The sequence below is a fragment of the Acinonyx jubatus genome, chromosome E4, assembly GCF_027475565.1.
Source record: "Acinonyx jubatus isolate Ajub_Pintada_27869175 chromosome E4, VMU_Ajub_asm_v1.0, whole genome shotgun sequence".
Taxonomy (NCBI): Eukaryota; Metazoa; Chordata; class Mammalia; order Carnivora; family Felidae; genus Acinonyx; species Acinonyx jubatus.
This window is the reverse complement of record NC_069395.1, coordinates 5226599-5243457: the sequence shown is the minus strand read 5'-3', so window position 1 is coordinate 5243457 and position 16859 is coordinate 5226599. Positions and strand designations below refer to the sequence as shown.

At 44.8% G+C, this 16859-nt stretch overlaps 1 protein-coding gene across 1 annotated transcript in view; it reads right to left on the bottom strand.

Annotated features, from left to right (window-relative positions):
* Window positions 1-7372: 7372 nt before the first annotated feature.
* SLAMF7 (SLAM family member 7) overlaps window positions 7373-16859 on the bottom strand; it is a 15762-nt gene continuing 6275 nt past the window's right edge. Inside the window, exons 2-7 of the mRNA XM_015076253.3 lie at window positions 13374-13706; window positions 11835-12107; window positions 11504-11620; window positions 10461-10564; window positions 9667-9729; window positions 7373-8911 (exon numbers count right to left, since the gene is read on the bottom strand). Coding sequence (XP_014931739.1) covers window positions 8840-8911; window positions 9667-9729; window positions 10461-10564; window positions 11504-11620; window positions 11835-12107; window positions 13374-13706 — 962 coding nt within the window. The 3' untranslated portion in view covers window positions 7373-8839. The remainder of the gene's footprint in view (window positions 8912-9666; window positions 9730-10460; window positions 10565-11503; window positions 11621-11834; window positions 12108-13373; window positions 13707-16859) is intronic.

The following is a 16859-nucleotide window of genomic DNA, read 5'->3' as shown; positions in this document are numbered from 1 at the left end:
AAATAAAATAACCTGTTTATGTTTTGTTTAATCTTATTTTATTTCATTATTATTTTTTAATGTTGATTTCTTTTTGAGAGAGCCAGAGCACGAACGGGGGAGGGGCAGAGAGAGAGGGAGACACAGAGCCCGAAGCAGGTTCCGGGCTCCGAGCTGTCGGCACGGAGCCCGACGCGGGGCTTGATCCCACGAACCGTGAGATCGTGACCTGAGCCGAAGTCAGACGCTCAACTGACTAAGTCACCCGGGTGCCTCTGTTCAATCATACTTTAAAGGGTTCAGAAAGAAAAGAGGGCTTATTCATTTTAGAAAAGTCAAACGTTTGAAACATAAGAAGGTTCATGAAGTGATTAAGTGTTGTGAATATGTGTATTCATTCATCTTCTGTTAACATTGAAGGAAATGTTGCAACTTAAATTTTTTCTCCTCGGAGCAGCCTTTTGACCACCTTATACTTAAGCAAATCTTTCCTCTTGTTCATAATCGTTGTACTCAGCTCAGTTTGGTCAAATGATCACAATCCGTAAATAAATACTTATTTGTTGGTCTTTTTGTTTATTGTCTCTTCTCCCCCGCAAGACGCTCAGCCCCATGAGGACAAGAGCTGTATCTGTTTAACTCACAACTGCAAACTCAGAGGGCAACAGAGTGCTTGGCTTGTGGTAGATATTTCAGTATTTTTTGAATGAATGAATAACCAACGGATGAGAGTTGAGAACATTTTGTCTTAAGTTCAAAGACCGTCAGGTGTCGTAAAAATCTGGGACCTGTACCATTGTGTGTGTAACCGTGTGTGTGTTTTCTTTCTGCTTTTGAAAGAAGGAAGGAAATGGAATCCTTATCCTGAAATATCCTTCATAGGGGCCAAGGTCAGGCCGTCCTCAGGCAGCCACTTTAGCATTGAGATCATGCTGAGCTGAAAACGTAGGCCCAAAAGACTTGGGAAGAAACTTTGAACTCCCCCATCCCCCACCAAAGAATTTTTTTTTTTTTTTGAGAGAGAGAGAGGGCACAAGTGAGCAAGGGGCAGAGAAAGAGAGAGAGAGAAAGAGAGAGAAATAGGGTTCCCCCGAAGCAGGGCTCGAGCTCACCCAAAGTGGGACTCAGGCTCAGCCGATTCTCCCTTACCAAAGGATTTAGACAGAGGACCTGTTCCAGGAAGAGAACCATTAGCACAGAGGGATACAGCATAATATGACCTAGGGGTGGCACACAGGGAGGAACTTGGTTAGCAAAGTCTGTGAGAATTCTTCTCTATGTCCCATTGTTTCTGTATGGGCCAGCAGACATCTGTTTACCCAAAATTTACTCTTTTTCATTTTTCTGTGAAGTGACTTCCTTCCCTTTGAAGTCCCAGCCTCCTATCCCCTTCTCCTTATTTCCAGATGACATAGATACCTCATTTTGCCTGTCTTTGGAATGTTCCATGCATATATGGATTCTCTGTATGTACCAAATTAAGTTAGATTTTCTCCTGTTAATCTGTCTCATGTGTAGGGACCAAGAACAGGCTGTCCCCAAGGTGGGCTACTTTGGCATGAAGATTATTCTGAGTGAAAAGCAATCAAAAGCCAGCAGACTCAGGAAAAGCTGTTTACCTCCCCCTCAACTGCCTGCCTGTACCAGGAAGAGCTTTATTTTATTTTATTTTATTTTATTTTATTTTATTTTATTTTAGAGACAAAGTATGAGTGGGTGGGGGAGAGGGGCAGAGGGAGAGAAAGGGACTCTTAAGCAGGCTCCACTTAAGCAGGGATTCACTGTGAATCCCCATGTGGGGGCTTCATCTAATGATCCTGGGATCATGACCTGAGCCGAGCAGGACGCTCAACTGACTAAGCCACTCTGGTGCCCCAGGAAGTGAGCTGTTAACAGAGATTCCTTTTTACCTAAGAAACGTAGCTGCCTAATAGGGCATATTTGTTCTCCAAACCTTTCCTCTCACCTTCCCGCCAACGGCCTTCCTCCCCTCTGTATCCTCAGACTCCTACCTCTTTCCTGAGCTCACATAGGCTTCGTGTGGCCTCACTGTCTTTGGAATTCCATGTCTGTGTGGCTTCCCTGCGCACAGAAAACTGAATTGATTTTCTCCTGTTAATCTGCCTCCTGTCAGTTTGATTCTTAGTCCAGCTGGAAGGACCTCGAAGGGCAGAGGGAATTTTTCCTTCCCAACACCTTCTAAGTAGTTTGTTGGCGTCTAGCCTTGACACCCTATAATCAGTTTATTCCGCTGAAATTTTAGAAGCACCACTCCTTTGGTCCAGATACACTGACTTTCTTTCATGTCCTCTCACCATGTTGAAGGGTCTTGGCACAGGCTCTGCCCTCTGCCCTGGCTCTGCTTTCCTGTAAGTAGCTCTTACTCGCCGTAGATCTCAGCTCGATCATTACCGTGTGGGAGAAACCTTCCTGGATCCTGGCAGCACCCCTGGTGCAGGTTACCACTGCACCATGCATCTTTCTTTCATACAAGTCATTGCCACTTCAGTGGTATTTGAAGAATAATTTGACTCTTGGCCTCTAAAAAGGAAACTCTTTTCCCTCTCTACTGCACCAACTAAAGGAAGACTTCTCTGTTCTTTCCTGCTCAAAGCGAACACATCTGACACTAAATTTTGCGTGGCTCTTTCACCCACACCAACCGATTCTCCAACACCAGCTAGGAGTCCTACAGTTCAATAAAATTTTGATACTATCAGCGTCAGACCTGACAAGTGAAGGGCTCAGTCCCAAGAGACTGCCCGCTTCAGAAGCCAGTGGCAGGTTTGGGCGCGCCATACTTCTGACCAGCCCACGGTGGTCTAAGGGTTCCCACAACCCTCTCCTAGGAGTCAATAATTTGCTAGAATGCTTCACGGAACTGAGGAAACACAGTCTTTGTATGGAGGTGTCATTAGGTGGGCATGATCGATTAATCGTTGGACATTGGTGACAAAACCTTATCTCCAGCCCCTCTCCCATCCCTGGATGTTGGGATAGGAGGTAGGGAATTTAGGGGAAATGGGGTTGAAGCTCCAACCCTCTAATCATTTTGTGGGTTCCTCTGGCAACCAGCCTACACCCTGAGGCTATCTGGGAACCTTCAGCCACCAGTCACCTCATTAGCTTACAAGAAGACACTTATCTCTTTGGAGATTCCAAGGGTTTGAGGAGCTGTGTGGAAGGGAAGTGGGAGGCAGACCAAATTTATATTTATTATTATCTCTCAATATCATAGCCTCTCTCATTAGAATTAAACGCCCTGAGGACAGAGACCTCTGTTTGGTCCCTGCTCTATTTTCTGTGTTCGGCACAGTACCTGGTACTTAGCGATGCTCATTAAGTCCCGCTGAATGAGTCAGTAATAAAGGCACGCATGCCTGGGTAAGTGAATACCTGCCTGACACCTTTTTCTCTCCCCAACCGGACTTTCTATATTTGAGAATCCAGTATCAGCAGCTCAGAAACCCCAAACCACACTGCTCTGGGTGCTTGCCGCCTTTGATGACTCTTGATGTGAAAGATGGCTTTCTGTCCTAACAAGCAGGCGGTTTCCTTTACCTGCTAGTTGAGCTCATGAGGCAAAGCCTTTTTCTGTACGTGGGTTTGGTAAAGGTCTTACTGAGGGTCCAGGCTCCAGATCTATTGGGATTCCTGGGCTCAGTTTTGTCACTGGTTTAAAGAGGGGGGCTAACTCTAGTTATTTCACCGTTTGAACTGGCTTAAAGGAGAAGGGGTGGGCACGGATGCATTCTGAAGCCTGGCAGTCATTACTCTCCCCTCCCAAGCTTCGCCCACTCTAAAGCTACTCTGCCCTCAAACCACCTTCTCTGAGGCAGAGTAACCTTTTCCTCTGATCATCACTGTCCCAGGGGCTTCTCTCTTCTTCTCACCTCATTCTTAGCTGGAGGAGGCACTTTCCATCCTCCTCCACGACACCCCGCCCCCAAGACAGGGGTCTCAGACTTTCCCCTCAACTCCTCACAGTGGGTCACACCTCTTTATTCTCACTGAACATTTATTTAAAACTTCTTCCACTCCATTATGTAAGACATGATTTCTCATTAAAGAACATTTGGAAAATGAAGACAAGCAGAAGAAAACTAAGCCACCTAAGATATCACTTGCCCCGCCCCACCCACCTCCAACCAGCGTTAATATTCTGATGTTTTTTCTTCTAAGTTTTTCCTTGCATGGGTATCTTTAAAACATAGCTGTAATCATACATCACATTAAATTTTACTTTCGACTTTTTTTCACTTGTGACGTTGTAGGGGAGGGAAAATAATCTCTATCCATTTCTGGGTTCTGTGGCTGAGACCCTCCACCTCTCATACCAAAAGATTAACAAGAGAAAAACAAACAGAAGTTTAGTAACATATATACAGGGGAAATACCCAGGATACTGAATAAAACTCCCCCAAATGGCCCAAGCCACCATCTTAAATATCATCTTCAACTAAAGGCAAAAGAAAGATGTTTTGAGGGAGAAGCCCTTTATGGGAAATTAGCAGGAAAAGTATAATAAAGGGTATGGTTGTCCTGTAGATTTAAGTTGGTGCCTCCTCTGTTGATAAGATTCTTTTGTAATTCAGAGCCATCCTTCTCTTTCTGGTACAGGAGGGAGACACCTGTACATATGGAGCTTTCTTTCATAGATGTAATTGTCCCTTACAAGAAGGACAAAAGATCGTCTCTGTCTGCGGTTTCTTAAAAATAATCAGCTCAAAATAATCCTTATGCTCAAGAAGCATACTTTGAGGTGGCACATTCAACGACCCTTCAAAGTCAAAGTCATAACATTTTTTAGTTTTATAGCCCATAATTCCTAATGTCCCTGTTCGCTTCACCTTTCCTTGCGGGTAGACTCTTCGGTGGTTTCCAGAATTTCACTATAATAAATGGGAAAATAATGCATAATCTTTGTATGTAAATCTCACAGTGTCTTTTTGAGACAAGATGATTCTCAATCCCATTCTTTGCCAGGAAGCTTTTTTTTTTTTTTTTTTTTTTTAAGTTTATTTTGAGGGAGGGAGGGAGAGAGTGTGTGTGCATGCTTGAGTAGGGGAGAGGCAGATAGAGAGGGGAGAGAGAATCCCAAGCAGGCTCTGTACTGTCAGCATGGAGCCCGCCATGGGTACATGAATTCATGAATCGTGAGATCATGACCTGGGCCAAAACGAAGAGTCCAGCGCCTAACCAACTGAGCCACACAGGTGCCCTGGGAAGCATCGTTTCCAAGTTCTTTCAACACTTGGGGGAAAATACATTTCCATTTCCCCCATCTCTTCCTGCCCCCTTTGCTGTAAACCAGTGTTGAAATACACCTCTAGGTCCAAGATGGGCCACTTCTGTTCAAGGTACCACGGAAGCAAATCAAAACTTGAATACCTTTTGTGTCCCTGCAAATGTTCCACTTGATCAGAAACTCAGTGGCATTTCCAGTCAGCCAACCTCCAAATGCCAAGCCAGCTTGGGACCTTCTCACTCCAAACAAGGCTGGCTATGTGGCTCTAGTCAATCAGATGTTTTCTATTTTTCTCTTCCTTGTTCTTTATTCTTTATCCTATAAAGGCTTCTTGCCTTCTACTCCACTGTGCAGTTCCCTGATTGGAGACTGCCCACTTCATGAAGTGTTTAATAAAGTTTGTTTGTATTACCTACTTTTTGTTAATTATTTTTTAACTCCAGGGCGGGGAAGCAGAATATACCACCTCAAAATGTGCCACTTTGGCATGTGGATTATTTGGAACTGTCATCAATCAAGACCCAGCAGGCTCAGGAAAAGCTTTTTGCCTCTCCAAATTCTAATTCTAACAGAATTTAGAAAGAGGGTCTGTACCAGAAAGAGAGCCACTACCAGAGTAATGTTTTCATCCAAGAGACTTATCTACACGGCAGGGCAAACATTGTGTACAAAACATTTGCTCTTCTCATCCTCCTGTGAATCACCTTTCTCCCCTTTGAAATCCTAGACCCCTACCCCTTTCCTTAGCTCAGGATAGTGTTAAAGCCTCAATTACCTGACTGGCTGGGTCTCATATTTTTATGTGGCCCCCGAATATATGAAACCAATTTTTTTCACCTGTTAATCTGTCTTGTCAATCTAATTGTTTACCAGCCAAAGAACCTAGAAAGGAAGAAGTGAAAGTTTCTCCTCCCCTACACCAGACACCTCCCTTTTAAGGGCTGATTCTCTATTTTAATGCTTCTGTATCTTATCCAAGTTGACTTGTGGGAAGTTAACCATTTTTTCCCCTGTATTATTCCCTTCCCAAGCATCATGAGCCATATATGAATCTTGTACTCCATACCATGCACTTAACACTGGTTTCATATAATCCCACACTGCAAACCCTATAATGGCTTTAGAAATAAGAAAATAGAAACAAGAAATGAGAAAATAGTCTTTGGCAAAGGTCACTCTGCTAGTAAGGGCTTTTGACTCCAGACTGCTTGTCTCCAAAGCTATGACGTTTCCCTCATGCTACACTTGGGAAGAGGGGGATCCACTCCTCTCTAGCTTTTTTTTTAAAATATCTATTTCTTGTGAGATACACACACACACACACACACACATACACACACAGAGTGCGAGCAAGGGAGGAACAGAGAGAGAGGGAGATCTAGAATCTGAAGCAGGCTCCAGGCTCTGAGTTGCCAACACAGAGTCTGACGCAGGGTTTGAACCTATGAACCATGAGATCATGACCTAAGCCAAAGTCGTATGCTTAACTAACTGAGCCATCCAGGTGCCCCCACCCCTCTCTAGCTTTGAGTCCCCATCTTCCTCATCCTCTGGTGGATGATGGGTGGTGGAGTGGGCACTGCTTTTTTTCTAGCTTTGGTTGTATACGGCAGTTTCTCTTTGCCTCAATTTCAACATTTGTAGAGTGGACACAAGTACCTAGGCCAGCTTGTCCTGTAGGAGTCATGTGAGGACCCATAGGATAAAACTTTACATGAAAGCAACTGGCTCCTTGCAAGAGATTGTGGGATGTGGATGGGGGTGGGAGAGGGGCGTCATAGAAAACTCACCTGTTGTTGGGATGTTCACCTTACTCAGGAATTCCCTACCCTCCTAGCCAATTATGCCCTGTTTCCATGTTGCTTCTTCAAATGCTTTATAAAATTTGCTCTTTTCCCAAGTCCCTTGAGAAGAGTTTCCACTGCTTGGGAGTCACTGTGCTCCCCCAATCCGTGCGTTGCTTTCTTTTGAATAAAAGACATTAAACAAAACTGTTTTCGTTTTGTGATTTGGCAGTTCAGGCCCCCTCAGACCTGGAGCATCAGATCCCTTCCCACCATTTTCCTTCAAGATGCGTCCATAAATATATCAAAAGTAACTATCCTCCTCCCCACGTTTTTCATTTCATTAAAAAGGGAAACTCTATGAGGGGCGGGGATTACATACATTTTATTTGCCAGACTGACCTGGCAGGGATTCTCAAGAAATATTGGTTGAATGAATTACACAACTTTAAATATTTATACATGATCACCTCTAGTTCTGCGTCTTTTATGATAGATTCGACATGTGTCTTCAGGTTCAGTGTCTCCATTGAGATGGGCTTTTGTACAGCCCTAAGGCACGGCCTTCTCACCTACAGCACGGAGTGTAAATAGAGCTGAGGCAGCAGTCCTTGTCTTCAGTCCAGACACACTTTAGAATTTCCATCCGGCCAAACATAGTCTTCTGCCTGGCTTCTCTGTCCTTGTGTTCTTTGACCTCCAGGTCCTGTGGATCCACACTTGGCTCTCCGGTTATTGGGGATTTGTGGTGAGACCTGCTCCTAATGCCCACAGAAGTCATTCATGAGGAACCAGTTTCATAAGGGCAGAGATCACACTTGACCAAAATCAGTGTAGGCTCAGCACAGTGCTGGGAACACGGTTAATGAGGTGGTTAGTGAATCCATTTCTGCCTACTACGTCTGCTTCTTCTGGAAATGTCTGCCATTCCTATATTCTTGCCCTTTTGGCTGCCAGACTCCAGGTCTACTCCTGACCTCCAAGCCCTAGAATGGGAGCTGTCATTCTTATGACGGACGCTGCATTTACATTTTGTGGAGACACTGCTAAGCCCCTTGCTTGGGGTTGGCTGATAAACTCACCATCACATTTCCAGGAAGAGATGGTGGCCCATTCATGGTTTGAGGACATTTCTCAGGAGTGGATGGAATTAGGAACTCATCTGAAGGACCTCAAATCTGAAGATAGTCGCTCTGGAAGGAAGTCAGTAATTCATTCTTCCTTGATATTTCTGGTGAATTCAGTGATTTTTTCTTTTTTTTTACCATTTTCTTTTTTTTTTTTTTTTTATGGTGAAAAATTTTATATTTAGATTTAGCCAGCTGGACTCAGTTTAGATGATCCCAATTTTGTTGGCAACATCCAAAACATCATAGTCGGGAGCCAGTCGAACATATGTTTCCTTTTCTCCATCAGGCCTGATCAGAGTGTTGACCTTGGCCACGCCAATATCGTAGAGCTTCTTCACGGCCTGTCTGATCTGGTGCGTGTTGGCCTTGACACCCACGATGAAACAAGTGTGTTGTGTCTTCCATTTTCTTCTTCACGGCTGACTCGGTAGTCAGGGGGAGCTTGATGATGGCATAGTGGTCAAGCTTGTTTCTCCTGAGGCTGCTCTTCCCAGGATATTTGGGCTGCCTTTGGAGACGCAGTGTTTTGGGCCGCCGGAATGTAGGTGACGTGCAGATCTTCTTCTTTTTTTATGACTGTGGACACCTTTCAGCACTGCTTTCTTGGCCTTCAAAGCCTTTGCTTTGGCTTTGGCTTTGGGAGGGGCAGGGGCTTCCTTCTTCGCCATCTTCATGAGGCAGAAGCAATGCACTGCTGTTTAGTTGACGATCTCATAGGTAAATAACGTTGGTGTGTCTGGGGATATGGGTGTAGAGTGGGGCTCCTCCATCTGTTAGGCAGATATAAAGATCAGAGGTAGAGGTGGGAGGGCTCTGGATCCCACCAGAAGACCCCACCATCCCAGACACTCTTCCTAGCCAGGGTCACCCAATTATTACTTAAGTTCCAACCACATTTATCTTGTTGAATGCTTAATGAACTGCACTTTACTTCCAATAATCCTATTGCTTTCCTAAGTAAAGTGCTAACTAAGCAAAGTGCTTTGCCCATCCTCATCTTTTCTGATCTGGTTGGGAGGAGAGACAGGACAGTATCACTACTTCTGCGAAGCGTGATCTGTGAAGGATTAAGCTTTAAAGCTCAGCACATTAGTAGTTTGACTAGGGAGAGGGTGCGAACACGATGCAACATAGCTAGACCAAAGAAAAGCAGCAGAAATTTCTCCCACCTCCGGCTTACTGGTGGCTCAGCAGCAAGCTGGCATTGCCTCCCCAGCCCTCTGAGGCATGACCCAAGCCTTGGACTTTTCTCAACCCAAATCTTCGGGATCCTGCTGATTTTCCCTAGAACTTCTTCTCTCCCTTTCTATTTGTTCCATATTACCCCATTCAGCTCCTAAAACATAATTCTCATTTATTCTGTTTATTCTTGGGTAACCCTCAGCAAAGAGAATGGGAACATACCAGGGAAACGTTTAATACCAGAGAATACAAGATCTTTGGGGCCCAAGACATTTTTCGCTAAGCTTGAACCAGGAAAAAGGATGAGACAAGTAAGGTGAATCTCAGCTCTAAAGCTTCTTACCTTTTGAGGTATTTGCACTGAGAAATAAAGTGTTTTTTCTGGATTTTCCTCTGGAATAGTTTTCTATTAAAAAAAAAAAGAAGAAATCATAGGGTCAGCTCGACAAGGCCAAAGAGACACCCAGAGTCTAGAGAAGGGAAAGCAGAGATGGGAGAAGGGGCAAGAAGGAAGAGAGGTTCTGGACCAGGAATGGGGAAAGGAGAAGCTCTTGTTGGTGAGTGTTATTATAATTATTAATAACTCCTTTTCAAGAAGACATTGCCTGATTTTTAAACTGTGCTGTATTTAAATAAGTTTAAAACTGTGTAAGATATAGAAGTCCTGTGAGCTATGAGCAGCCTAAGGTGATGGAAGTATAATGGGAAGTAACATTGTTAAAGTTGCAAGTAAATTTTTCCATTAGCCTGAAGGGTCCTTGGAGCAAATATGTGAGGATCACTGATGGGTCAAAACAACAGAACTACATTATAACTTAAACATCAGGCCAGAGTCACGCTTTTCTACCTGCCGTCCTTTGAAAAAGAAATTGGGCCTGTTGAGTGGCCCTTGTGAACTGTGGAAGGAAGGGAAGATTCCATGGATCACATGGTGAGCATTACTGGCTGGGTCAGAAACAGAGGCCACCAAATCCTGCACAAGACAGAATTCATAAGGACTTGGGGAGACACATGGGGTTTCAAGGACTATACATCCTCATACCCATGTTACCCAAGTCCATGCAGAAATTTCAACTAAAGCAAGAAGGGCCTTAGAGAATAAGATCAGGCTCCAGGAAAGATAGAAAAAGGACTCACATCAACGCAAGTGATTGTGTCGTAAACTGGGGTCTCTCCAGACGGGGGGTAGTAGTTAGGAATTTCCTGATGAGTGTCCATTCCCTTCCTCTCTTCAATGGACTCTGAAAGTGAGGCGGGAAAGAATCAGGGCCAAACCTCCTTCCACTCACCACCCCCACCAGCTCACCCCCTGGAAGACCCACTTAAGGTTACTGCCATGCTGAGTCCCTACAACTGAAGGGTGTTTCAGGACATGGGACTCTCAGTGCTACACTCAGGGAGATCCCACGATGAACTGGTTACTCTCAGCACTTCACTTCCCCATTTTTGGACCAAGTCAGCCAAAAGGGGAAGCAGAGCAAGTCAGAAATGCCTTCAGAGCTCTTTCAAGAGGGAAGAAAGATTTTAACATTTGCAATTTATACACAACTGATGCTTAGGTCCCTCCCCAACACCCCACACAAACAGTATCAGTGGGAACCTGAGAAAACAAATCAGCAGGGTTTAGGGATGCAGAGCCTGGGATATGGCATGTAAAGAGGCAGAGACAGACTTCTCCAGGAGGAATGTATCTAGACTGAGGTACAGAGTAAAGAGAGGTCTCTGGAGTTGGGCCGGTGACGAGGGCCAGAACTGGTTTGGGGCCTCTGACAAGGATGGGGATTGGAAGGGCTGATTAGGGTGTGCCGCTCTATGGGACTCAGAGTTGGAGGCTGTCACCTCCCGGGTCGGGGGAGCAGAGTCAGCAGTGTGGGGTTTGTGTCATCAGGAGAGTCACGCCAGTAAGTCCCTTTGGGGGAAGGGTAGGGGTGGCACTGGGGAGGGAACTGGGAGGAGTTTGGTCTTAGGGGAGGAGTTAAGGACTCCAGCACTCTCTTACTCCAGAACTAAGGAGTGAAGGTTGATTGTGTTCTCCTTGAGGACACAGAGTGTGGCTTCTTCATTTCTGTATCCTTAGTGCCTAGTATTAAGCCTGGCACACAGCTCAATGTATGTTTGTTGAATAAACGAGGGAGCAAATGCACGGATGAGGCTGAAGGCAAAAATAGTGTATGCTCTACCTTTTCTTTTTTCTCTCTGCATAATCAACAGAACTGGCATCAGTGCAAAGGCAATGATCAGCAACAGCACCCCCAGGGAAGCCAGGATCATGGAGGATTCTGAGTCAGCAGCCGCACCTTTAAAGATAGAATAGGTGGGGGCACAGGGAAGGGAGAAGAGTCAGATAGGGAAAATGACCCAACTTTTGAGGCAAGTGCCACCTTCCTCCCAGTCTGGTAAGTGCCCGGGGGTCTCCAGTTTTCATGGGCTGTTCCCAGGGGGACCAGGGACGGAAGAAGGTATAGGTCCTGAGACCAGAGGCCCCTGGAGAGAGAGAGGAGAGAGAGTCACCTTCACAGAGCGTCCAGGCAAAGATGGGGTTTGAAGAATTGCTGCTGATGGGGTTCCTGACCAGACAGATGAAGATCGTGTCCCTTTCTCCCAGCCTCCAGGATATGGGAAGGATGGAGCCATTATGGGACTCATTGGCTGCCTGCCCCAGGGACTCCCAGCTGTAGGTCACATCCTCTCCTCCCTGGTCCATGAAGCATGTCAGGTTGGTGAGACAGGTGCCATTCTCATTGTTCTGCAGACCCATGGTAACTTTGGGCTTTGATAGGTGTTCTGCAAAAGAGAAACAGACCACCAAGGGTGGAAACTATGCCTTTTCTGAATTATTCTTGTAGATCTCGGACTGAATCTCTGTGGTGCTACAGAGCAGAGAGGGAGCAGCAGTTCAGGGAAGAATTCTTATTCTTATCTGGGAAAGAGCTACCTAGGTCTGCTTTCCCACAGCTACCTAAAAGCACCAATAGCAGTAGAAATAATAATAATACAACAAGAAAGCAGCTGCCATTTTCAACGCACAGCTATACGGCCAGCCTTGTGCTAGATGCATCGTAGATGGGAGCTAATTTTATCTTTTCCAGAGGCTCCCCATTCTTCTGTCCTCAGGCTTCCTTGAAGCGACTTTCGCTTTACTCTCTGGGAGAGAATAGTGTGGGAATAATACCTCTGGTCCCCCCCCCCTTCTGCTCACTGTTCTCCCCTAGAGAATGAGCAATTTGCTCATTGATGAGATGGTGAGAGCCTGACATCCACCCTCTACATTTCTCTACTACATCTGTCTACTTTGCGCTGTTACGATTTCTGTTTAGATGTGGTTTGACCTTTTCCCCCTCCCCCAGCTAGTCTGGCCACATAACGCGTGTCCCCCTGATCCCCTCAATTATGTCTATATGGAGGACCACCTGGCTCAAGGTCCATAGCCTACATCTTAAGGGCAAACCTGGAGGCCCATCTCCTGGCATCCCTTGTACTGTAGCTCAGTGAGTGAGACAACTATTCTTACAGCTGGTTGAGTCATTGTTTTGTAAGTTCATCTTCCCTGAGTGATCTAGAGTTGGGGGAAAATATTTCTCCTATCTAGCTTCGTCAGAAAAAATAACTGATATTTTTATCTTCCTCCTGATTCTTGTGTCCATTTCTCAATTGGTTGGCGTTGGTAGGGGAGAAGGTGTAATTGATGTTTATACACAAAAGTCTTTCTAAGATAGGGATCACTTTCTTCCTCATTACAGATACGGAAACGGAGTTTCATAGAGCTCAAGTAACCTGGCGAAGGCTATGCAGTTAGTAGGTAGAGCAGCCAGCATTTGGCTTGTGTGGTCGCTGTGTCCCACATCATCCATTGTCTGTACTGCATTGCCTCTCACAGTCTCTGAACAGGAAGGGAACTTAGGGGTCAACTACATTCACTTCATCCATACAAGAGTTCCCTCTTCCACATTCTTGCTAAGAGTTCATCCAACCTTTGCTTGAACAGCTCCAATATCAGAGTTTACCACTTTATGAAAACAGTCATCCACTTTGGGAACCGATTCTGCTCACCATAGACACGCAGCCTATACTCCTGGCTGAAGGAGTCTTTGAGGGAAGAGCTGTATATCACCATGCGGTAGTCACCAGAGTCATTCTTACTCAGTTTGCTGAGCTTCAGGGAGTAGTTTCCTTGTAAAAACTTCACCCTTTCCTTGTTACGACTGTGGGTCACTATGACGTTGGCTTGTCTGTCTGGCATTTTTGGCTCTATGGTGACGAGAGGGGTTGTGTTGAACGTCCAGACGATAGTGTCTATCTGAATTCCTGGGAGCTTCAGAGGGAAAGTCACAGACCCACCAAGGTTACCAACCAGCTCCTTCGGGGCTCCACAGGTTGCTGGCCCTGCAGAGACAGAGAACCGTAAAATAAACCCATGTCCCTGCCCTTGTCACCAATTATTCGCCTGCTTTGGGTCCTGGGAAGGTCCTGAGAAACCCTGTGGAGCCAACCCAACCAACCTCTGGGAGACCCTTTGAAACCTCATTCACACGAAGGCACTGAGGTCAGAGCGCCTTGCCTGAAAGCAGTGACTGCAGGCGAACCCATCCCTTCCCAGAGACCTCAGTCTGGAAAGACCACACTCTGAGGTAGGTCATAAGGCCCGGCTCCATCCTCGACAACTTCCCGTTCGGGGACAAGTGGGGAGCTTACTGTCCCCTTCCCCCAGACTCCCTTGGGAGAACTGATCTGGATGCAGAAGCACAGACCAGACACTGGGGAGGGAGCTCTAAGTTCCTAATGATAACAATATCTGGGAAACTTGGTCTTCAATTTAGGGTAGATTAAGGTGCATTCAAGATCATCCTTGAGGGAGGTTCTCATTGACCTGAATTTCAGTGTCCTTCGTTGAGTGGAAAGGCAAGGGGTGAGTTATTGGATGCCCTGCAGTATGTCCAGGGGCACCCGTGATCCTTACGCCCAACGATTAGGACTTGTAGTGAGGCTTATTTAACTCTTAAAACAATGTTTAGAGGAAGGATTCATATATATATATATGGAACTTGAGCCACAATGAGGTTAAATGACTTGTTGAAATTACAGTCTGTAAGAGGGAAAGCCCACATCAGTACCCACAGGGTCGAGGTCTTATAGGTCACTGTTTACAGATGAGAGAACTAAATGCCAGAGGCTGAGAGAACTTATTCAAGGATCACGAATAGTAGTGAACCAAAACCAGAACCCAAAGCTTCTTAAAGGTGTTCTCCATAAAAGCACAAAACCCAGTTTTCTTCCCTTCTGCCTCTTACCGTAATGCGTCACGCTGAAATTTCTAAGAGAATTTTTATTAGTTCCATCACGGAAAGCACAAAAAGGAAAAAAAAAAAAACGAAGAAAATCTTTTTTTTTTTTTTAACGTTTATTTATTTTTGAGACAGAGAGAGACAGAGCATGAACAGGGGAGGGGCAGAGAGAGAGAGGGAGACACAGAATCTGAAACAGGCTCCAGGCTCTGAGCTATCAGCACAGAGCCCAACGCGGGGCTCGAACTCACGGACCGTGAGATCATGACCTGAGCTGAAGTCGGACGCTTAACCAACCAAGCCACCCAGGTGCCCTGAAGAAAACCTTTTTAAGTCATCTCTCTGCCCAGCGTGGGGCTGGAACTCATAACCCCGAGATCAAGGGTTGCATGCTCTGCCTACTGAGCCAGCCAGATGCCCCAAGAAAATCTTTTCCAAATCCAACAGAGCATCCAAACTATAGGTTCCTGACCATTGTAGTATAATGAGGTAACTGCTGGTCCCCATTATGACTTTTGTAGGCTGCGTGCACTTTTGCCGTAGTTGGTCCTTCGACCATAAAAATATTAAAAATTATATTTTATGACTGCATTGGCATAACGATGAATTGTAATGCCAGCTGGATTCATTATTATATATTAATTGTTATCATTATACTTACTTTTCTTCTGATTCTGAAATTAAAACTATCGTAGGTCCCGGGCCCTGTGCCTCAGTGGCTCCGTATGATTGACCAAGCATCCAGGTTCTATTTCTATATGTTGCCATACTTTTTAAATCGAAGTAGAGTTTCATGTTAGTTTTAGGTGTGCAACACAGTAAACCAACAATTCTATACGTGACGCAGTGTTCCCTATGATAAGCATAGTCACCACCTGTCACCAGACTAAGTTATTACAATATTATTGACTCTAATCCCTGTCCTGTACTTTTCCCCCCTGTGACTTATTTATCTTATAGTTCAAAGTTTGTACCTCTTAATCTTCTTCACCTATTTCACTCAACCCCTCAACCACTCTGGCAACCACCACTTTGTTTTCTGTATTTATGAGTCTGTTTCAATTTTTTTTGCTTTTGGTTCCACATATCAGTGAAATCATATGACGTTTGTCTGTCTCTGTCTGACCTCTATCACTTAGCGTAACTCCCCTGGGTCCATCCATGTGATTGCAAATGGCAAGATCTCATTCCTTTTCATGGCTTAGTAATATTCCATCATGTATATACATCACATCCTCTTTATCCATTCATCTATTCATAGACACTTGGGTTTGCTGCCACATCTTGGCTATTATAAATAATGCTGCAATAAACAAAGGGGGGGTGTATATATCTTTTCGAATTCGTGTCTTCATTTTCTTTGGGTAAATACCCAGTGGTGGAATTACTGGGTCATATGATATTTCTGTTTTTAATTTTTTGAGAAAATGCCATACTGTTTTCCACAGTGGGTGCACCATCTACATTCCCACCAACAATGTGCTAGGATTGCCTTTTCTCCACATCCTCACCAACACTTGTTACTTCTTGTCTTTTGGATCCTAGCCATTCTGATAGGTGGGAGGTGATATCTCATGGCGGTTGATTTGCATTTCCCTGATAATTAGTGATGTTGAGCATCTTTTCATGTGTTGGTTGGTCATCCCTACGTCTTCTTTGGAAAAATGCCTCTTCAGGTTCTCTGCTCATTTTTCATTGGATTAGTATTATTATTATTTTAGCATTGAGTGTTACCATAATATTTTCTACCCCTGTGGCACCGCTGTAACTTATCCCTCTTCTAGTAAAACAAATTCCTGTACTGGCCTATCCAGATATCGAAAATGGCTGCACTATTTTTTCCATAGTCTCTGTTACAACCCAACTACTCTGACAGAGTTCCCAATAGAGTTGCTATGTATTAAGGTTGAATCCGTGCCCATCCCTTGTTGTAAAGATTATGCCTAATACGTAAAACGATCCTGAAAACTTGGAATTTTGATCCCTTTGCACAGGGATCAGCAACCTATAATCCATGGGCCAAATGTGGCCCGCTGCCTGTTTTGGTAAAGAAAGTTCAAATTGAACACAGCCATGTTCTTTTGCTTACATAGTGTCTCTTGATGCTTTTCCATTACCAAGGCTGACTTGAGAAGTTACAATAGAGATTATATCCTCTGCAAAGGCTAAAATATTGACTATCTGACCCTTTACAGCAAAAGTTTGTCAGCTCATGATTGGATGAGAAAACCGAGATTCAAAAAAAAACCTAAGT